Below are 22,966 nucleotides of genomic sequence, written 5' to 3'. Positions count from 1 at the left end.
TCCCCGTATGCACCGTTCCACAGAACCGTGTTTGGTTCGCCACCGTCCTTGGATCACGGATAGCACAGATCAAGTGCAGTGCGGAAAGTGCGCCCTCATATGGCTCATAAGCCGCCGCAGTGGCTCAGTGGTTATGGTGCTCGGCTGCTGACCCGAAAGACATGGGTTCGATCCCGGCCGCGGCGGTTGAATTTCTTTGGAGGAGAAATTCTAGAAGCCCGTGTACTGTGCGATGTCAGTGAACGTTAAAGAACCCCATGGTGGTCGAAATTTCCGGAGCCCTCTACTACGGCGTCTCGCATAGCCTTAGTCACTTTGGGACGCTAAACCTCATAAACCAAACCACAAACCAAACTCATATGGCTCACGTGTATCTTGTCTGGCTAGACGAAGCCAGCTCTGCTCCTAAGTTAACTACTTACCGAAAATTCCCCCCTGTTGTAAAGGAATTTTTTCAGGAAAGATGGGAACCGGCAAACTTATCTCACATGGCATCCCCTAAAAGGGGTGCGCTACTTGACAACCGTGCAACTGGGCCGTCTCAATCACGAGTGCGCCCTTCACTGTAGTTGTACCGTCTTCATTATTCCTGTCCTAAATAGTGGCCTACATACAAAATTATTGAGGAGACGTTTTTGTATGCTTGCGGCCTGCAAGAGGTTTGAGCGTCGGACCGGTTTTTCTGATACTGCTCCTCGGTCCTTATTTGGAAGCAAAGAAAAAGGGCCACAGCACGAGATGAACCACCACAATAAAGTGGAGGTGGCACTGATACAAATAAGCAAAAGCCCGGAGGAGGAGCAGAGGGAGAACGGCAGCTTGACCTCATTTTCATACAGCAGATCAGGCCGAGTAAACAAACTAGAAAGTAAAAATATAAGCAAAAACATCGCCCGTTCATGGCCTACATCGATTAGTTTGAGCTGCACTCGGGGTCGCCGACAGTGATATAAGTCTGTATCACATTTTTGGGCCGCCAGTTTTGTCATTTTTCCTCCCGATTAGTGGACGTTATATCAGCCTGGGCCGTTTGCTGTATCATGTTGTGTATCGCATGACCTGATAAGTGAATGCAAAAAGAAATGGCATATCGCTGTCGAGCTAAACAGACAGTACAGGCGCAAACTCATAATTTAGGGCTGCCCTTCAGTGAGAAATCTATTGGTCCTCATTTGAGAGTGTACTGCCTGTAGGGGAACGACAAGGCAGGTCGCGGCTTGCTTCCGTTGGAGTGTACGTGCCGTGAACTTGACTCCGTTAGCAAAGTTCTCGCACAAATACGTACTCCACCCAACGTATAAAGGGCACTGTGTTTGTGTCTTGCAGCCAGCCTGCGGCGGTAGCATCCGCGGGTACCTGCCACGCAAATTCTCCGCCATGCGTTTCTACGACAGCGGCTTCGATGCATCCACCGTCCGAGAACAGAAATCAGGGCCGCCAACAGGGGTCGCCAGGAGCAGGCCCCCGAAGCCGTGGTCTCGCCGAAGGCCTAGCAAGGTGTACCTCGTCCCGTACGCGCCCACACTGTCGCCCATCTTCGAAGAGTCGCTGCAGGGTTCGTCGGGCTCGCAGCCGCTGCTCAGGCCTTCCTCGCGGACTCTGTCGTACGGGACGATCACCCCGCGCCTGAACCGAGTGGTCATCGCCGTTGAGGAGCAGGACGACGGCGGCGGCCAGCTGCTGTCTTCGTGGCTCGAGCGGATGGCCAAGCTCCTGACGCTCTCCTGGCTCGTATTTTCGCTGGGCGTGATCGTGCTGCTCGGAGGCGTCTTCATGATTTGGATGGCATTCGTGGAGCAGGATGGCGGCGGCATGAGGCACCGCAACATGGTGACGGCGTTTGTGGGCGTCGTAGTGGTTGTGTTGGCGGTGCTGTTTGTGCTGTGGAAGGCGCTCAGAGGACTCTTCGGCATATCTCTGTGACGAGGATTTTCGACGAACTGTGTGAACTGGGGGGGGGGGGGGGGGGGGGGTGTATACACGCATGCGTTCGAAGTCCCTACGGAATGTTATGCATTGAGGAAAAAAAAATCATGGGCATTTCGTAGCGTGACTGACGCTCAGTGGCGTTTTCCACGAATGTGTGGCATCTATTTGACGACGAAGTGTATTCTGTATAATCCTAGAAGACGCTCGTGAGAGGTCTTCAGTGCATATAACGCACTGCGGCCTATGCTCTATGCATTTGACGACGAAATTGTGCCGAATAAGGCAGTCATTGTTCTTCCCAACAGCCTGAGTAGCACTCTCTCTAAGAACGTGATGCTTTTATTCGACTTTCAAACCAGCTGTGTTCAGCACTTCATAGCCTTTCGTCGGTGCACCGCACTAATGCATGCAGCGCGTATGTATCTTACTGCTTGACACTATTTCGTCGCGCTACTTATAGTGATGTGCGTGCAATTGACAACCGAATTTTGTGCCGTTTTAATAAATCGTGGTGCAGAACTCATTAACTCATGCAAATAGCTAAACCGGGCGGTGATAGTCACGATCACTGCATGTACCACACGACGTGGCCGCTTCGTCCACATTTTTGTGTTGAATTTATTGAAAGCGTTCATTAGAGAATTTAGAGCAGAGTATATGGCTTTTCTTAGTGGAAGGTCTTTTCTACAAACAGGAACTTACTCAGTGTAAAGCACGAAACAAGAAAGAGCCATACCGTAAAAGCAACTGACGTCATAGGTGCGAATGAGTCGGTTTGGTGTTTCACTTAAGACTTTAGACAACTTTTAAAAATAGGCTTTTTGAGTTAGAAGAGCGCTTTTCGGGGTATAGCATTGGCAGCGGTGAAATACATCAAAATAAAGCTAAGACGAGCTATCTGGGAGGCTTGCTAACTAATACTCAGTATTTAACTTTTTAACTATTACTGTTAGGTTCCTTAATTCTTGAGGGACGTGAGTAATATCCGTATAATTTCTTAGAATTTAGAAAACGCTGTTATCCTGGGCGATGTAGCCCGATAAATTTAGGCTATTTCGACGAGTATCCTCCAATGGAGAGGTTGCTTTGCCTGCAAGCTTCTCCAAAGCGCATATATTTTGATGCAATGTAGCCAAAATTTGTTGGGCAACAACGCAGAGGGTAACCGCGTTTTTGAAATTCTGAAAACTGTCATGGATATTAATTACTGTGGGCTACACGCCTCTCGATGATTAAGGAACCTAACAGTAATGGTTAAAAAGTTAAGTTTTCAATATTAGTTCACAAGCTCGCTAGTTAGCACATCTTAGCTGTATTCTGATGTACTACACGGCAGACTGTTCTATACGATTTCAGCAGCGCGAACACGGTTAGGAAAGACAGAAGGCGGACAGGACAGAGCGCTGATCCTCAGACAGGACAGAGCGCTCTGACCTGTCCGCATTCTGTCTTTTCCTAACCATGTTCGCGCTGCTGAAATCGTATGGATTCCCACCAACTAGCCCGCCAGATTGTGTTAGACTCTTCTATGCTGAAAGAAGCGGTCTTAAAACTCAAAAAGCCTACTTTTCAAAATATAGTCTGATTCCTGTTAACCAAGACGGCCTTTCTTTATTCGAACTTCTGGCATTGCAATAGAAATTTATTCCATTTCTCCCGTCTCGATCCGTGTTGTATCGTCCTCCGGCGGATAAGTCGGAAACAATAAACGTTATGGGTGCACGCAGTGAGTTTGGTTGCTATTTGGACGCCTTTGTTTGATAATGTACGAAAGTGATAAAATCCCTCCATTGACTCACACCAGGGAAATTCTTCAAGGCATAAACCTGGCCGGAACGGGCTTGCAGGCAGCTGATAAGTTGCTGCCTGTTTGTCAGGCCTCAAACAGTTGACTTGCTCTAATAATGTTTACAGCATACACCGTATGGCGTGACTAACGCAGTCAAATCCAACATCTTCGTTAGTTAGGTAAAATGCTTAATGTCTGTGTGTGAAACCTTCGCGGAACAATAAAGGCGGAATATATCTGACGGACTGCATTAGATTTTTTTTTTTGAAACTATTAGAAGTTTTACTCGTTAATTGTGTGCTCCACTGGACGGTGATTAAATGAGCAATGTAGAACTACGTTGCAAGACTTTGTCGAGTAATGTACCTGGTGCTTCACCTAAGGTGTTCTGCAATTTTTAAAACTGGGTGAACACATCACGAGCTAGTTGCTTTTCCATCACAACGAAAACAGCGCAAACTTCAGGAAGGACGCAGAAAGGAGAGACGAGACACAGGCGCTCGTGTCTCGTCTCCCATTTCTGCGTAAGTTTGCGCTGTTTTCGTTGTGATTAAAACTAGGCTTTTTTCGGCATAGTATTGTGAGCAGTGCAGCGCACCGGAATACAGTTAAGATGCGCTAACTAGTAGGCTGGTTAACTAATATTGAATAGTTAACGGCCGCCGCGGTGGCTCAGTGGCTATGGTGCTCGGCTGCTGGCCCGAAAGACGCGGGTTCGATCCCGGCCGCGGCGGTTGAATTTCTTTGGAGGAGAAATTCTAGAGGCCCGTGTACTGTGCGATGTCAGTGCACGTTAAAGAACCCCAGGTGGTCGAAATTTCCGGAGCCCTCCACTACGGCGTCTCTCATAGCCTTAGTCGCTTTGGGACGTTAAACCCCATAAACCAACCAACCGATAGTTAACTTTTTAACTATTACCGTTAGACATCTGATTTATTAAGAGGCATGTAGCCCACCGTAATTCATATTCGTACCAGTTTTTAGAATTTCATAAACGTGCTTACCATCGGCGCTGTGGCCCAATAAATTTTGGCTACACCGCGCCAAAATATATGGACTTTTGAGAAGCTTCCAGGCAAATCAATCTCTCCAGTGCACGTAACTTGTTGAAATAACCAGAATTTGTTGGGCCACTGCGCCGAGGGTAATCGCGTTTTCGAAATTCTAAAAACTGATATAGGTATTACTTACGGTGGGCTACACGCCTCAAAATAATTAAGGAGCCTAACTGTAATAGCTAAAAAGATAACTATTCAATATTAGTTGAGCAACCTGCTAGTTATAGCACATCTTAGCTGTATTCTGTTATACTAGGGCGCTTGCAATGCTATGCCGAAAAAAAAAAGCGACCTTCTAACTCGGAAAATATATATATTTTTTTTTAAATTGCAGCAAATCTTAGGTGAAACACCCTATTGATCAGAGCCTGAACGGTCGGGAATTCAGAGCACAGCTGTCAATTGGGATTGCGTGGTGGTTACTTCAACGTAACCATTGCAGTACATAAGCTTCCAATGAGTCTAGCTTCTCATTCAAAATGATCAATTATATGCTAACATTACAGGATATTGAGAATCGCCGTTTGAGTTAGCGGTCATCCACGAATCGTTACACCCAACGGCAATCGTACATGCCTGTTTGTTGTGCACACACCGCATTGCGTAGCCTTTGTTTGCTGCCCTCTGTGTTGTTTATTGTTTGCTTTTTTTTTTGTACGGGGTGCCTGTGCAAAATTATGCGCAGTCAGGAAAGGGTCAAGTAAAACTCTAGTTTGGGCGAGTTGGTTCATGATGAAATAAAAACTGGTATGGCGCAAGAAACGGGGACACAGAAGGCACACAAAACACAGGACTGACGCCAACTTTCAACTGGGGTTTATTGCACCAAGCCTGCCTTTTATACCACAACCAAGCCATATCAACGAAAGCGTAAACGTTGTACATATAAAACGGCAATTCATGCGACCACTGGCAATAAAGTAACGCTGATCATAACAATCTAATCTAAATAGAGCTTGGGAGGCCAACTTATTTTCTGGCCAGCAGAAACACATCAACCAAGGCAAAAAAAGAAAAAAGAAACAAGGCACTGGGGCATGACAAATCCACACTAACGAATTATGAAACGCGTGATGAAGGCGAAACAGAGCAAAAAATCGAACGACTATGAGATAAAACCACGTGAAAAAAAAAAAAGATAACCAACAATAACCCGGCAAAAAAACATGACCAACAATAACGCGGAAAAACATGACCAACAATGACAATAAGGAGGGATGAAGTCTGAAGATACAGCACCTAGCGTCAAGTGATAAAAACTGAAGATCATTACTGAAGAACAGTCGTCTTAGCGTCTAAGAATCTAGAAATTGTAAAACACCGAAAGAAAGGACGAAATAAGAGCACAAAACCAAGGGAAATCTGCGAACTACAAAAAACCTTCTATAAAAGACGTCTCGGCGCTGCTAAGCATAATGGAAGGCCTGCTAACGCATTTGTTGCCAGCTTTTTCGATGAAATATGCCTCAACAATTTCTCTCTCAGTTTTATCTTTCCCACTCTTTAAAAATCTAGCTTTCTCGAATTCGGGACGGCAATTAGAATTAGAATTAGAATTAGAATAATTCGTTAGTGTGGATTTGTCATGCCCCAGTGCCTTGTTTCTTTTTTCTTTTTTTGCCTTGGTTGATGTGTTTCTGCTGGCCAGAAAATAAGTTGGCCTCCCAAGCTCTATTTAGATTAGATTGTTATGATCAGCGTTACTTTATTGCCAGTGGTCGCATGAATTGCCGTTTTATATGTACAACGTTTACGCTTTCGTTGATATGGCTTGGTTGTGGTATAAAAGGCAGGCTTGGTGCAATAAACCCCAGTTGAAAGTTGGCGTCAGTCCTGTGTTTTGTGTGCCTTCTGTGTCCCCGTTTCTTGCGCCATACCAGTTTTTATTTCATCAGGAAAGGGGTTGCGAGGGACGCGCCACTGCCATCGAGCATCACATTATGAGATGCCAGTCGTATTACTCTCATACATGTCGTTAAAATCTTTCAGCTCTTCTTGGAATTTACATTGTCCTTTTGTTTACACATATAGGAGCAGCTACTTTATGTCACAGAGTGCTTTAAATTGTCTCGCCTGCTACGAGGATTTCACATACTACGTTGTTCGTTTATTTAACACTTAACTGTGCATCTGACAAAAAAAAATAAAGAACCTTCCTGCCTCCCTCATAGCCTGAGTCGCTTTGGGTCGTTTAACCCCAATAAACCAATCTATTTCATAAACGTTACTGAAGATGGGTTTCTTCGCGTATGTCGAGTGATACAGAAGGACTTTATTAGGAGTGCTGTACCTGCCAGCGATATCCTAGCACATTCTTATAACCCTTGTGAGTATTAACGTAATGCAGGCATAAGAGAGAGAGATAAGGAGGAAGAGGGAAGGCAGGGATAGGCAGTAGACAAAAATGTTATTGGAGATGGTTTTTCACTCTGACAGCACTACTAAGCGCGGTCCCAACCATGGATCTTGTGCGAAGCCTCGGAGTAATTCGGGTTAATTCGGTGCAGCGTCGCGAAAGCTGCAGCCAATGAAGGAAGCTCGGGTAAGTTCGGAAGAGCGTCGTGCCAGCTGTACCCAATGGAACGGCGACCCTGAGGGTGTCTTTGGCCTAACATAGAATAGCAGCAGCCCATGCAGAAATTAAATAAATATTGCCTCGACCGGGTTTCGAACCTTGGCGGTGCGAACATATCAGCTTCGTTGGCCACTGCACAAAGCACTAAGCTATCGCCGCAGTTTGTGTTTTTCTTCATAGCATGGAAGAATACATCCACCCTGACAGGCTTCAAGCCGGATTTAACCAGGTCGCAACCCGCGACCGGTTATTCGCAACTTTCACAGACGGTGTCGCCGCCACGCGTCGAGCCGGTGATCAACGCTGTGTGTTGACTGCGGGAAATGAGAGCTCGCGGCTTTCGTGCTGTTTGCAGCGTTTTGTGGTTCTTGTTTCTTTGGTCTAGCACCTGTAATAATGTGTATAAATGAGCAAAACGACATACAACAGCAACCGTATTTGATCGGTGCCTTGTGCACGAATCGTGCTGTGAGGAACAAGATAAGCTTTCACGCGTTTCCTTCGGACCGGCGTAGGCGACGATGCTTCGAATCGGGAAACGCGTCACTGAAGCAATGACAGTATGCAGTTTACATTTCGCGCCGTAGGACATCTTCGAAGGCACAATAGGTAACTGTGCTTTTTGGGGGCCTTTCTAACGGAAACCGTACTTCAGAAACGACGTACAGAGTCGATCGTACTTGTGCAGAGCGCTCGAGCGTGTTGCTATGGGGCAAATAAACTCAAATTTTATTGAAGATACTTCGCTAAGAACTGTAAAGCATGGCGAATATAGTTATGAAGTGCATTCTCTTGTCCGTGGGTTCAAATATCACAGTAACTCAGCGTTTGCTTCGGAATTTAACTTTATTTCCTCCGCAAAACACATCTCGAGTGCTCTATAGAAGTGTGATCGACTCTGTACGACGAACGTGCCTAGCGTGCTAGCTGCAACGTATCGTTTGAAGAATACGTTTTAAGATCTGCTTTAGCCTACTCTTGTGTTTATTTTTGGCGCGTTCTGAAAGCGCCTCAGCAATGACGAACCGCACTCAGCGAACACTGCGCATAACACAGGTTCATGTACTGAACTCTAGTATCGAAAACGGAGCAGCGTTTTTTTTTTTTTTGTTGGCGGCCTTTGTGCTGTCTTAGACGTCACGGTTAATTCTATAATTTTTATGCATATCCGAAAAAAAAACTGACGAGCGGCGGCAAAGACATTTGGCGCTGTCACATGGAGCGCGATCCTAGAATGTTACGCGAGCAGAAATGTGTGGTCTTCCGGCCTAATTAATGAATTCGCGTATTTTCATTTCTCGGACAAAGAGTATGCTATTGATACACCTTCTGTTGACAGGCACATTGACTCCATCCACAAAGGCGCCTCAAGAAGACGGCCGTTCCTTCTAAGCGCCTGCCCGTCCGCAGTCATGACCTTCAGAATGGAGGTGTTAAGCAAGCCCCAGAGATAACGAGTACGAAAATGGGAAAGCCATCTTTAAATGACGCACTTCACACCAAATACGACGACTGCCTGTCTCTGCTGCCTTCACAGCCACCGCGTTTTCTCTCGGGCCACAGCTACCCTGCTTACCCGATCGCCGTTTCGCAGCCATATTGGAATTGCGGTGGCGCCCCCTATAGGTCGTGAAAGTTGCGAATACACAATCACACCAGCATCCTGGTCTCACTTTGGCCATACTTCAAAATTCCAGGACACACACATGGATCGAGTAAATACAGCCAGGCAGCCCCCCCTCCCCCTCACCCCCAACCATAGGGCGCTACTCTCTAAACAGACTTCGGTGAACGTGGCGGGTTTTTGTGACGATTTGTCACGCGGCTCTTCCACAGGCTAAGCAGTTTAGTCCCATGAGCACGAAAAGATCGCATGGAACCTTATAACCTCCCATTGACGGCAAAAAATCTTATAGCATAGGGCTTAAGAGTCCGTTGAAGAAAGTCCCAAAAAACACGGCATCACGACAAAACACAAAGCAAAACACACCGCGACCCTTGACCGCGACACGAAAGTGTTCGTTCTTCCGCGTACAAAAAGTAGACCCAGAACTTTCTGTAGGTATGCCGCCAAGGTTCCGGGGACCGAAGCACAAAAAAGTTAACCCACCTCAAGCCATTGAGCACAGAAGGAGGTGGGGGTCATACAATGGACCATTTCTCAGTAACCCACCAATTTAGCGTTTCCGGTTTGGGTTGCCTAAGCTTCCTTGAGTTTTTTCTGCGAAAATTCTTTTAGAATGGTAGGGTGGGGTTACTGGTTTCGCCTGAGCAGACAGGTGTGGTCAGTTAAAATGGCGGAAGAGAGGCTTGCAGCATCCGCAGGACATTACCCGGAAAAGGTTCCATTGTGTTGAACACCTGTGTAGTCAGTCTCCAAATAATAGGAAAGAAAGGAGCTCCTAGCACAAGGCCTTATGACTGGTTTTCTTCCCATTCCCGCGTAGCCTTCCTTACATAGCTACAGAAGCATGTCCTCGGTTGTAGTGACAGCCTGTGGCTTACTTTGCCTAGTCTCGTACGAGCCTTCCCAGCGCCGAACACCCATCTACCGCCTCTCAGCACCAACAAGGCACGAAGCAAATCAAAGTTGGATGAAACTTAAAAGGACGATAAGTGTGGTTTGCAAAAGCACTGAGAGCGTCCTGTAGCTATGCATGGTGACTGAACGCAAACTTTGGCATTGCATAAGCGAGTGCTTGCTTAGGTCTGTTTACATGAACCAATAACGCCAGGTTGAGTCGGGGGTCGGGCTGAGGGAAGTCAACCCAACTCGGCCGACGCGTATTTACGTGAACTCGATTTTAGCTAGTCGAGACCGGTTCATAAGCAGTGACACCAAGCGTCGAGCACCGCATTGCGAGCGAGCAGTGGTAGCATCCAAGATTCAGTGTTGTCGGTAACGCGTTACAAGTAATACCCCTGCCACACGGCAAATTTAATGTCATTCTCATCGAATGACATTTGTTCGACTTAATGTCATTTTTTCTGCGCGCTGCTACACGGCAAAAACTAATGTCATTTGCAAATGATGGCGATTGCGATGGAAAGAGAGTACAGTGAGTACAGCATACAAAAATTTCGATGTATGCTTCAATACGTTGCAAAAAGTATTGCTTTGCTAATGGAAACCGATTCTAAAATCTTCATCATTTTAATCAACGTATTTAGATAGGCGCGCTGTGCGAGGAATCTAAAAACGTTGATTTCAATAACGTGTTGATCACTGCTATCCACCACAAGTCCAAGCCAAGCCAAACCTCAGCCAGCGGCGGCAGGCAAATGACGGACGTCATATTGTGAAATGCTCTCTATGGTGAAATTAGACAGTATTAGCTATGCGGCCGCAAAAGCTTTGCGCATGCTACGGGCGCACCTTGCGCGCACTGCCGCCCGTCCTCACAACAGTTTTAGTAGGGAGCACGGTGGTTGGGTGTGTCTAGCGTAGCGCGCGAGAAGCATAACATACTGTGGCGCCATCTAGACGATAGCAAGTCAAACCTCCTGAACTGAGTGCCGAAAAAACGTTTTTCTCTTTTATTAACGGCAGTAATGAATGCATTCGAAGACTTTGTTTTTTTAATGTAAATCAATTTGATGAAATGAAAATGTAGATTCTAGTGCAAAGTTGGAGAAATACTTCGCTCGGGGTCGTTGCTATGACGACAGTGTAATCCGTACATAGTTAAGCCTAGCATCAAGAAATTCTGAAATTTATCTCAAAAGCGACTGATATTTCAAACCTATATTGTTACGGAGGGATGAGAATGCACAAAATAAAAGCGAATACAACCGTTTAGAGCAAGCTATCGCGTCGAAAAATGCAGCGGCGACGCAGTATTCGGTCCGAAGCGGGCGAGCTGGGCGTCGCCATGTTGTGAATGTTAACAACGCAAGGCTGGTAGCGAGAGTGAGTTTTATTTTTTTTCCAATTCTATTTGGCATTTTTATATACATAAATGAACGACAGCACAATCGTAGGGACACGGAAATATTACAGTGCTTGTGACGTTTTTGTAATATGTTTTTTGGTGTATATTCTCACCAAGTCTCTGGTGTCGAGGGAACACATTAGCTCGGACGTCGCAAGCGAATGTGTTCAGGGAACTCATTCGATACCTAATGTCGTTTTCATCGAATGACATTAGATTTTCTCGTGTGGCAGCAAACTAATGTCGTTTTGAACGAATGTCATTCGATGGGAATGACATTAAATTTGCCGTGTTGCAGGGGTATAACGGCGTTACCGGTAACGCGTTACTTTTTCGGTAACTTAGTAACGTACTAGTTACCATTTCGGAACTGTAACGGGTAACGTACTTACGTTAACATTTTTCGGTAACGTGAGGTGTCACGTTACTAGTTACTTTTTTATTTCAACTGTCCCCCTCCGCCCCTTTTTCAAAAAAAAAAAAACGCCGAAAATGATGTTAACAAAATAAAAAAAATGTACCGGTGTTCTCGACGGCCATTGTTGCGGCTCGCATGCATGGCAAAAAACACCTGCCCTTGACGACGCACTAAACTAAAAAAAAAGCACGAACACGCAGTCACACACTTGTCTTCACCCCCAAACCACTCACATACACAACGCTCTAAAGAGTGGACGCATACCGAGCCACCAATGGACCATTTGTAGAAATCTGTAAGTCAGTTTCTGCGTAAGCTTGTTTTCCAGCCAAAAGGTCTCGTTCCCACGCGACACACTGGCATTCTTGGTGGAAGCAGTTCCCTCTTCCGAGCAAACTCAGGAATGTCGCCAGTTTACTTCAAGATGGCCCCAAGAGAGCCGTCGAAAGAGTACAATGATACAGCACAGAAAAGGGGATTGCAGTCAACCTGCTGTTTCTATCTGCAACTGCGGCTACGTTTCAGGTTATTGAGTTCCTAAGCGAGCGAAGCTGACCTTGAACACGTTGACGTAAACACTCGCATTTTTGCGATGATTATGCAGGTTCAAGTAAAAAAAAAATGTTTATGTGCGCTAATATTTTTTTTTGTGGAACTATGACATGTAAGCATTTCTTTATTGCTATACACTTTTCGGGTAATTTAGTAAGCAGAAGCACACCAAATTTACTGTAAATTTGTTGAGTTCAGCTATGTTTTCTTTGTGAAGTTGGAATTAAATGAAGTGTGAGCTTTATAAAATTGTTATCTGGAGTTCTTACAGCGAAGGCGCACTCAATAAAATTTATTGTCATGGAGTAACGGCAAAGTACGCGCGATACTTTTTTTCGGTAACGGTAACGCGTTACCTTTTTTTTGTGGGTAACGTAGGGCGGTAACGCGTTCTTTTTTTTTTAGTGTAACGAATAACGTATTTAGTTACTTTTTTTCGGTAACGCCTACAACACTGCCAAGATTGAGGCACACCACCGATGCTTCGGAGGTGCGACAGCGCAAGTGAAAAATAAGTTTGCATTTATCCTCTCCCCTCCGTTTTTTCGGCCCGGTAGCGTTTACAAACCCATCGGGGCAGGGTGGAGTTGAGTCAACCACCGATCCCTTGACTCTTGACTAGACTCGGCGCGTTTACGTGAACCCAGTAACCGGTTTTTGACCCGATCACTCGACTCACGTGTGCTTTGGTGCGAACAATTCCTGACTGTGTGTGCTGCGGGAGGGTGGGTGGGGGGTGAGGTGCTTTTGGGTGTGGCCTTGCATTCCGCTTCCTTTTCGCACCACAAGCTCGAGAAAAAAAAGAAAAGCAGAATCCTTTGGAAATACAGCCCAAACAAGAAAAAAAGGAAAGAAAGAAATCAAGTTCGTCCAAAAAAAAAGTGTGCGCACGAACACAGACAAGCAAGAAGTTGGTGGTAGAGTGTAGTAGCGACAAAATAATTTGTCGCCAGGTGGAGCCACGTCGCACTAGTAACATCCGTTGTGAATCTTGTGACGTTGTGAATCTTAATCGCGAGATAAGGCAGTTAGGCCTCGAGAAAGGCTTTGAGGTGGTAGAAATAAACAAGGAAGTGCACAGGGCAGGTTCGGGCAGAGACTTTGGACGAGATGGCATCCATTTCAGTGGAAGGGTAGGAGAAGAGATAGGCAGGCGCCTGGGAGGCCGAGCGGTAGCTTTTTTAGGGGGTCCACGGTGGCTCAGGGCGTAGGTGTAGGTAGAAGCGATGTAAATGTAACAATGGCGGCTGATCCCAACAAAATGGCCACTAGGAGGCCCAGAAAGAAAACTACGAAAAAGAAATTTAACGTCAGGATCAGTTACATAAACATGCAAGGGGGTAGAAAGAGAGCGAAATGGCTAGAAATAGAACAGCAGTTAAAGGACGAAGCAGTAGGTGTGTACGCTCTATGCGAGACACATCTGAGGGATCTAGAAGATCCACCTTTCATCGATGGCTATGTCTGGGAAGGGTGCAACAGAACAACAACGGAGAAGAAGGGAGGAGGAGTAGGTATGCTGATACATCAAGGAACAAATTGGCAAAGAATAAAATCAACTTGCAAAGAACATGTCTGGGTATCAGGTACAATTGCTGGCAAAAGGACATGGCTAGGGGTAGTATATTTAGGGACCGGGGACAAATGCAGGCAAGAAAACAAGGATCTAGTTAAGTGCCTCAATGACGATATAAAGCAGATTGGAGACGGTGTCGATATTATTTTGCTTGGAGACATGAACGGCCACATCGAGGATCTGGATGGATACACAGATTGTAACGGGAAGTTAATGCTAGACTTGTGTGAGCGGCACAACTTAGTTATTGTCAATAGAGAAACTAAATGTGAGGGACAAATCACGTGGGAATCCCGTAACAGGCAAACAACCATTGACTACTGTCTAATGTCGCAGGGCATCTATAGCAAGCTCGCAATAATGGAAATAGACGAAGAGGGGAAGGACAGCCTAGGAAGTGATCATAAACGTATTAGTCTACAGTTGGGAGCCCTAGTCAAAAGAGAAATGCAACGAAGTCCAAAAGACAACGCAAAATTAAATGATGAACAAATAGCGCTAATATCAGCCGATATAGAAGAAGTAATTGAGAAACGCCACATGGAAAATTGGGATTATAATCAGTTGGAACTGCTCATCGCTACAAAAATGAAACAAGTGAAAGGAGTTAACCGCTGGAGAGGAAAGAGGAAGCCACGAAGCTGGTGGAATATGGAAATTAAGGAGGCCATCGAACAACGACGGGTGGCTTCAAGGGAACACAGAGAAGCAAAGAGGGCGCAGTTATCTGTAGAGGAAATAGAAAAAAAATGGGAATCTTATCGACAAAAGAAACAGCAAGTTCAGGTCCTAGTCCAGGCTAAAATAAAGCAGTCCTCTGATAAATGGCTGGCTGAAGTTCGCGAGGCAAATAAAGGGGGGCCAAGAAAATTCTGGAACCATATAAGCTGGTTGGGAAAAACAAATCAAAGAAAGCAGGAACAGATTATAGATGCTGAGGGAAAATGTTTGGAGGGAGACGATGCTGTGGACTACATTACGTCATCTATAGCTGCGTCTTTTAGCGACGCCAATGGGGTAATCTCCCCAAGTGAGGCGGCAACACAGGACAGCACAAAAGAGAACAGCTTAGAACTGACTAGTCTTAACTGGGAAAAGGCGGAAGCGAATATTCCTAAAACCACATCCGCAGGGATAGACGAAATTCCAATTAAGCTGATTAATGAACTTGGCCCAAGAAGCAAGGACGCGCTGATAAAAGCATTGGAGGCAGTCATCACAAATCAGCAAATTCCGCACAGCTGGAGACAGAGTAAAATGAATTTGATTTTTAAAGGGAAAGGAGATAAGATGAACATAAAATCCTTCCGTCCGATTACGATAACATCTGTTATGTACAGGCTGGCAATGCAGGCGGTGAAATTAAAAATGCAGTCATGGGTAGAAGGGAATAGGATACTCGGAGAACTTCAGAATGGGTTCAGAAGGGGTAGGCGGTTAGATGATAGCCTGTTCGTGCTTACCCAATGCATAGAAATAGCTAAGGCGGAAAATAGACCTCTGTTTATAGCCTTTCTAGACATAAGCGGTGCATACGATAACGTGAACAGGGAACTCCTGTGGAGCATATTGAAAGATTTAGGTATTGGTGATGAGGTAATTGATTTTCTACAGGAAATCTACCGAGATAATGAAGTTGAAATTACATGGGAAGGGAAAAAAAGTACCACAACTGTAGGGGTGCACAAAGGATTAAGGCAAGGTTGCCCTCTATCACCGCTGCTGTTCATGCTTTACGTGATAAATATGGAAAGAAGGCTAGAAGAAAGTAATCTGGGTTATAATCTATCGTACAGATTAGGCGGAAATGTAGTTGAGCAGCGACTCCCGGGTTTAATGTATGCGGACGATATTGTACTGTTAGCAGATAGCCAGGAAGATTTACAAACTTTGGTTAATTGCTGTGGAGACGAAGGAGACGCTCTAGGATTCAGTTTTAGCGCAACTAAATCAGGTGTGATGATTTTTAACGATACAACTGATCAGGTGCTTACAATACAAGGCCACGAAATACCCAAAGTGGCCGAATACAAATACCTCGGGATATGGCTAAACGAAGGGCAGATATACACGGAAAAGCATGAACAGGCTCTTAGGGCAAAAGGACGAAGAGACGCCGGGATAATGAAACATATAGGGCATTATGGGGGTACAACAAATATGAAGTACTAAGAGGTATTTGGAAAGGAATAATGGTGCCGGGACTTACTTTCGGCAATGCGGTTCTGTGCTTAAGGGCAGAAGTTCAGTCGAGATTAGACGTAAATCAGAGAGCTGTTGGAAGACTAGCACTAGGTGCCCACGGCAAAACCACAAACGAGGCAGTACAAGGGGATATGGGCTGGGCATCGTTCGAGGCACGGGAAGCTAAGAGTAAAATACTATATGAAGAACGCCTGAGGAAATTGGACGATAACAGATGGGCAGCTAAGGTATTTAAATATTTATACAGAAAGAACGTCGACTCAAAGTGGCGGAAAAGAACTAGAAAACTAACCAGTAAGTATGCCGGCCATGAGGACGGAGAAAGAAAGAGCATTAAACGACAGGTTAAAAACGCGGAAGTTAAAAATTGGATGAATTCAATGGAAAAGAAACATAGTGTAGAACTATATCGATTCTGGAAAAGGCAGATCAGGAAAGAATTTTTCTATGATAACTCAAGAGGCAGTGCCCTACTTTTTGAAGCTAGATCAGGGTGTCTTAGAACGCGCAGCTACAAAAAGAAATTTAACGAAGAAGATGACACATGTGCAGTGTGTGGTAGATCTGTGGAAACAATTGAACACCTCATAATCAAATGTGATGGTATCCATCCGGATGTCGATGCAGGCACAGTCACTCTTTCTGAGGCCCTAGGGTTTAAAGATAACAATGGTCATGTAAATAAATCTGCAGTGGAAGTCAGCAAAAAGCGATTGGAGGATTGGTGGCTGAAAAGCAGAGATCTGGCATAAGGTTAGAATAGTAGGAAACCGTAGGCAAAGTTGATGGAGAATCTTAATGAGAATTGCCAACACAGTAAACCAACAAAAATAATAAATAAAGAAAAGCTGAGCATGGTGGCAATAGCCACCACCCCGTTTCAAAGGGGGCGCTCCTATCCATCCATCCATCCATCCAACATTTTAGCGCGAAATTCAAATCCCCGCAGAAAATACATACACAACTTTCAGAGCCTTTAAAATACAAACACTAGTTTCGATATGGATAAAAATTGCGGCTTAACAATCAAAAAAGAAAAAGGGAGGAAATGTTGCGGACGAAATTTTGATATTTGGCTTAGTTTTTTCCTGAGATGACATGAAAGTTCGACATGTCTAAAAGCACCATTTTTCTGGAACTTTGCGTCTAATTGGTAAAAAAATGAAACTTAAACAATAAAATCTGTCCGCAACATTTCCTCTATTCACTAAAGACGAAAACGCTGCCACAAACCTCATGAAAATCGAGCCATGTTTAGACAGGGTATAGCTTCTGAAAGTTCCCATGTATTTCCTATGGACACTGCCGCTGGTGAACCCTCTTAATCAGAACTTTTGCTATCTGTCTTCGGATTAGACTGTGTAGGAATTGCAAGGAAAACCGTACTGTGAGCGAATTGAACGTGTCGGCGACTTCTTTAAGAAGACTCCACAAATGCATGAAAGGTAGAATAGCAAATGAGCACTTAATCGTCTGTTAAACGCAGCCAGGAGTAAGGGATTGTTTGCTGTTTTCAGAAAGAAAAAAATGGCAGTGGTTTAGCTCGGCTAGGCCAGGATATACGTAACGAAAGTGCGGGTAAACCTGATTGCACCTTGTCGTTTAGCTTGGTTTCTCTCCGGCTACGTCCAATGTTTAGCTTTGGTTGTCATGCCCCGTTGCGTCTAATGGCGGCTATATTAAATACGGGACATTTGTTATGCAGCAAAGTGTGACGCATTTATTTTATTTCCAGTTGTTCTTGTAGTTGAAGCCTGGCTTCTTCCAGTCTCTCCGACTCACTATCCATATCTACCGACGGCTACCGCCAATAAAGCTTGGTTTTGTACCCCAGTGACTTACTCCAAACCCCTTTGAATTATTGTCAAGGTTAGGTGACGCACCCGAACTGTCACAAAACTGCTCAGTAACACGCAAAATCTCGAGCACTCTTTTTTATCAGAACATAAACGGGCAACGTCATCAGCATTAAGCCAAATGCTTTATTTCACACTGCGGTAGTGAGAAGCCACGAATTTCTGTGTTTTTGATGATAGTACGACATAGGGGCTCAAGGTGTAAAGCGAATAACAAAGGCGATTGCGGGTAGCCCTGTCGAACAGATATTTTAAACAACCTTGTTAAGCGTTTGATTAACAATCAGCATCGTAGTGGCCGCTTTATAACATAGTTCTATGCTTCTAAGCAAGACGTCACCGATGTTTGCACTCTCTAATACAGCAAACAAACAAAAAATCACCACTCACCTTATCAAAAGCTTTTGCCAGATCAATCTGAAAAGGGCCACTTGACTGACCTCATCTGACACTGTCTCTAACACGGAATGTGCGATATGGATATGTTTTTGGATACCACGGCCTTTGATTCCGCACGCTTGGTGCGGCCCTAAAAAATGTAAGGCCACAAGCTGCAGACGAGAAGAAAGAACCTTCGAGAATATCTTATAGACTATCGCCTCAGCCGATCACGCTTTGCGTTAAACTGCAACATTCTCTCCCGCTGTGCATTGCACGGGTGTAGGAAGAAACGTCCCCGAAAAAAAACGTCCCCGGAACATACATCCCCGGAAAAAAGGTCCCTGGAAAAAAGGTCCCCTGAGGAAGCACCGTCTAGGAAAAAATGTCCCCACGTGAAGAAAAAAATTTCTTCCCGAACCCACTTACAGAAAATTGCCCTGTTTATTAGACACTTCTTTGGATTTGAGAATAGATGTCAGCATGAAGTATTTTGTAGCACTTGAAGTATTTTTGTAGTACAAGGCATAGATTTACGCCTCCTTTGATCGACTTGATGGTCTCCATCCTAAAATCAAATACAACATTAAAGCAATACTAGCACAAGTATCCAACTTTTAGCGCTCTGCATACCGTTACATCATGTCTGCTAAGTCGTACACTTACTTTGCAAGAGCTGGTGCAAGCGCGAAGCTGCTGTCTCCAGGTGCAATGCATATGCGCTGAACTACACCCCTAAATATTGCATCGGCGTCATGTGATAGCTCGATGACAGTGTAGAGGACACGCGCAGTCCTTGTGTCTATATACAAACATAATGCCCCGCAAGAAACGTTCGATCATGATGTCAAGTGCCTTCGTTATGATCTGATGATAGATATATATTTTTTACCTTTGCTTTCTGCAGTCCGCGAGATTTGCTTGTATTTAGCTTGTATCATAGTTTGTGTAACGAGATGTCCTTCTCATCATGTGTTTCGTTGCAAACCAGCGTTGAGCGATAAACCACCGCCACACTTGCGTTGCTCTGACCATGCCGTTGCATTAACGAGTCAGTGACTCGTTAATGCAACGACGATCGCGACGAGCCGAGTTGGGGCGCCGCTTTTCCACAGCTGGTATGACGTCACACATAGGTCACGCTAAAGGTCAATGGTGGATTCTCCGGGACGACGGCCAAGAGCGGAAACCTCGAGCAGTACTGCTTTCGCAATAAAAACGGTCTGGATGTAAGCATGTCCAGTTAAACTTGTAGAATTTCATCGTCATATTTTGCTTTCCTGGTCGCAACGGCTTTAGGAGCTGCGGAATGCACAGTTCGGTCGTTCTAGAGATGTCTTTTGCCCTCTGTACTTGCATGCGAGTCGCATGCATGCGATTTACATGCATGTACACATGCGAGGCGGCCGGATGCTCAAATTACGGCGGCTTACGCTATGTCTCATATCACCCGTTTGGGGACATTTTTTCCTACTTCGCAAATCGGGACGTTTTTTCCGGGGACGTATGTTCCGGGGACGTTTTTTCTGGGGACATTTTTTCCGGCTCCCGCATTGCACATCGTTCTCTTCATCAATCTCCATCTGCGGCGCCAACAGATCAGATCAGCTTAACCTCGATCAGAGCTTAGCTCGCGTCTAATATCGTCCGCCAGCTTGCCGATGGCCCAGCAAAGCATAACCATGTGCTAACCAGGCTAAACACATGCTTTCGCACGTCTAGTCTGTTTAACTATGCGTTAAAACGCTACCACTCTTTTATTTTTCATCCAGAGTTTGTGCTGTTGTATGGCTTCATGAAGTTTGAGGAAGAATATTTCATTATCCTTAAAAGACATACCGTATTTACTCGCTTAATCAACGCGCGAGCATAATGAACGCTCCCACCACTTTGACTGTAAAAAACTGCTTTTTTTTTTTTCGCAATTAAATGGCGTACCCGTGTTCTTTTCGCGTGCAGTATTCTATATGATGATGAATACTAGCAGACGTTCGTATCTGTCGAATAACAAGGCTACTGCAGCTAACCTGACGGCCCAAGATGCGAACAAGAATGCTCTGCGATGAATATGAGAACGAATCGAAGCTACGCCTGGTCGCAAACGGTTTCCGATACGATTCACCATGTTAAAGATTGGTCTTTCTGCTGAATGCTTTTTGTTGTATTTAGATGGTGAGTCGTACCCCATGACGTATTTTTCTACGCCAGCCTACCTTCTGTCCTGTTTTTTACCGTTTCCAAGAAAGTGCGTCTGTTATGCAAGTAAATACGGTAAAAGTGAATTTTATATCATCTAGTAGACAACTACACATATAACACAACGTAAACAAGTTGTTGTAGTTTATTTATTCGATAGAATTACCTTCATCTTCAAAGTTAGCAGAAAAACTTCGTGTGTGTCAAGATTGCGAAATTGTTGGAAAAATAGTCCAACTTAGAAAACGACACGAATATCTTGATGAAATTTACGGGGAAATAGCGATTCTCTTTAAACATGCACGCATCTTTTTGCGAGATATTTCAAGTTATTCTTAACTAATATAACATTGCCGAAAAGGCAGAACCTAATCGACAGAGAAGCGGTATACTTACGCGGGAGCCATCTCTAATGCTATCTTATTGTACTCTTAAAGAGCCGGATTAGCGTTCTGTGATGGTCAAAGAAAAAGCAGTGCGCGTTTCTGTAAAGTGATACGTAAAGGGCACACCATGCAGCCCGCTGATGGATCTCCATTAACGCTGCAGTGTCATGCCCTCTAGGTGGAGCTTAAATGCCCCCTCAAGTTTTCTGTTTTCCCTATCAGTAAGAGATGCGTTAATGTATTTTATATTATTTACTAAGTAAGTTTGTGCAGAATCCAGCGTTAAACAATTGCTGTTACACCTTATTTCGTCTTTTACATAAAGACATACAAATTTATAAAAAAAAGCGTGCAGTGTGTCTTTAACAACTATACCAGGAGCTTTAGCGTTTCACGTGCAAAAAACTCGCTGAGATGGAAGGCGCTTGAAAAACGTAGATATTGTTTGAGGTTAAAATTTTTTCATAGTATTTACTATTCCAATACTGGCATAAACCGTAACCTGTACATCCATTCACCAAACTATATTTCGCTACGCCGTGACCATCGATTAAAAGTTAAAGAAATTAACTGTAAATCAGAGATGTACAAATATGCTTTTTTTCCTAGGTCTATAAGAGATTGGAACCGGCTCTCTGAAGAGGTGGTATTAATTACGTCAGGTGATTCATTCTCTTCATCTCTGTGAATGCTGTTTTTAGGCTGTATTAATGTTGCATCATGGTTGCATTGTATGTGCTGCACTTTGTTACCTTTTTTTTTCGTTTGTATGATGTGTTATTCCCCCCCACTGTAATGCCACTTGTGGCGCTGTGGGTTTTACAATAAACAGTGTGCTAGTCCTGCAAAATTTCAGAAGAGTATCAAGCATCAAAAAGCGACTCAACTAACGGGGCCCCCTCTAGAGCAGTCACAGATATCTTGCACCAGTTTTCAGGCATTTCCTGATAGTATATTCCCAGTTATTCGTAGCCAATGTTCGCGAAAAACTGTAGAGTGTACAGTCGGGGACAAAAGTCTCCGGACCACGTGTTCCTCGAACGAAGCTTATAGCTCTACTATCAGACAGCGGCTGGAGACCGCACTTGTGGAGATGAAAGAACAAAAATTTAAATTTTACCTCCAGAAGTGTGGTCTCCAGCCGCCGACTAATAGCAGAGCGGTCCGGAGACTTTTGTCCCTGACTGTACATAAGTGCGGGAGTCCATATCTTCGCGGTCGAGGTTTTTTTGCGCTTGGAAATCTTTTTTTCCCCAACCATATCCGCAATGTCGACATGCTGTTGACTCAGCGTCTTCCCCCGAAATGTCCATCGTCTGTTTATCTTTAAACTTCCGACTTTCCATTCTTCTTTTTTTTTTCTTCTTATCCCGACACAACCACAAACGTCTTCCTGGCCTGCAGCCGATGGGCACATTGGGGCCTTTCATTCCCCGTCTTCTCAGCGCTGAGTCACGGCACGATGAGTTGCTGGCTGGGGGTGGAGGTGGGGGTGGGTTGGGGGTGGGGAACTGCAGACAATGACTCGCGTCCCCATTGGGCACCTCATTCTCTCCCGATCGGCCAAACGCCGCCCGGCTGAAGATAAAAGCTCGCACGGTCAGTTTCGAACCGCAGAAAGCAGTCATCGGCCCGTCGCGGAGCGTCGCCGACACAGACCGTCTGCTTGTATACCCACGTGTACTACTCGCACCGAGAGCCACCATGTCGAAGCCCACTGAACGAGCTCACTCACCAAGCCTGCCTTCTCAAGACGGCGGGACGTCTGCCGAGACCTCTCTGCCCAGGGCTGCGGGAATGATCCCACCTAGGTCCCAGATTCGCCACGACCCGAGCACAGGGTCCAACTCAACCCCGATGCGTTCGCCCGTCTCCGGAGATCCTGTGGGACCTTCAGCCGGCGGCTCGGCCTTGAGGCAACCGGTCGTGATGCTCCCAAGGAGATCCTGCTATGACTCCGTCGTTTTGGCATCTACCCTCGGGTCCAGGGGGAACCGCGCGTCTGTCCGGATCGAACGTTCAACTGGTCCTGGCCGGCAGCAGCAATGCACGTGTGTGTCACCGAGCCCCTTAATCACGGTACTCTTCTTCGTTATCGGCTCCGTCTTTCTTCTTT

General features: G+C 45.2%; 1 protein-coding gene across 4 annotated transcripts in view; it reads left to right on the top strand.

Moving 5' to 3' along the window:
- Nucleotides 1-22,966, top strand: part of LOC149363853 (cyclin N-terminal domain-containing protein 1-like) — a 437,455-nt gene that overhangs the window by 154,486 nt on the left and 260,003 nt on the right. Inside the window, exon 4 of one of the 4 annotated variants that reach the window (XM_089573812.1) lies at nt 1,327-1,948. The exons of the other annotated variants lie outside the window; for them this stretch is intronic. Coding sequence (XP_089429938.1) covers nt 1,327-1,923 — 597 coding nt within the window. The 3' untranslated portion in view covers nt 1,924-1,948. Of the gene's footprint in view, nt 1-1,326; nt 1,949-22,966 lie in introns of those variants that run through there. 4 annotated transcript variants of the gene reach the window in all.

The sequence above is a fragment of the Amblyomma mixtum genome, chromosome 2 (genome assembly GCF_055824585.1).
Source record: "Amblyomma mixtum isolate Tamu chromosome 2, ASM5582458v1, whole genome shotgun sequence".
NCBI classification, from domain to species: domain Eukaryota; kingdom Metazoa; phylum Arthropoda; class Arachnida; order Ixodida; family Ixodidae; genus Amblyomma; species Amblyomma mixtum.
Note: the sequence above shows the minus strand (reverse complement) of the source record. Positions and strands in the feature narration are given on the sequence as shown.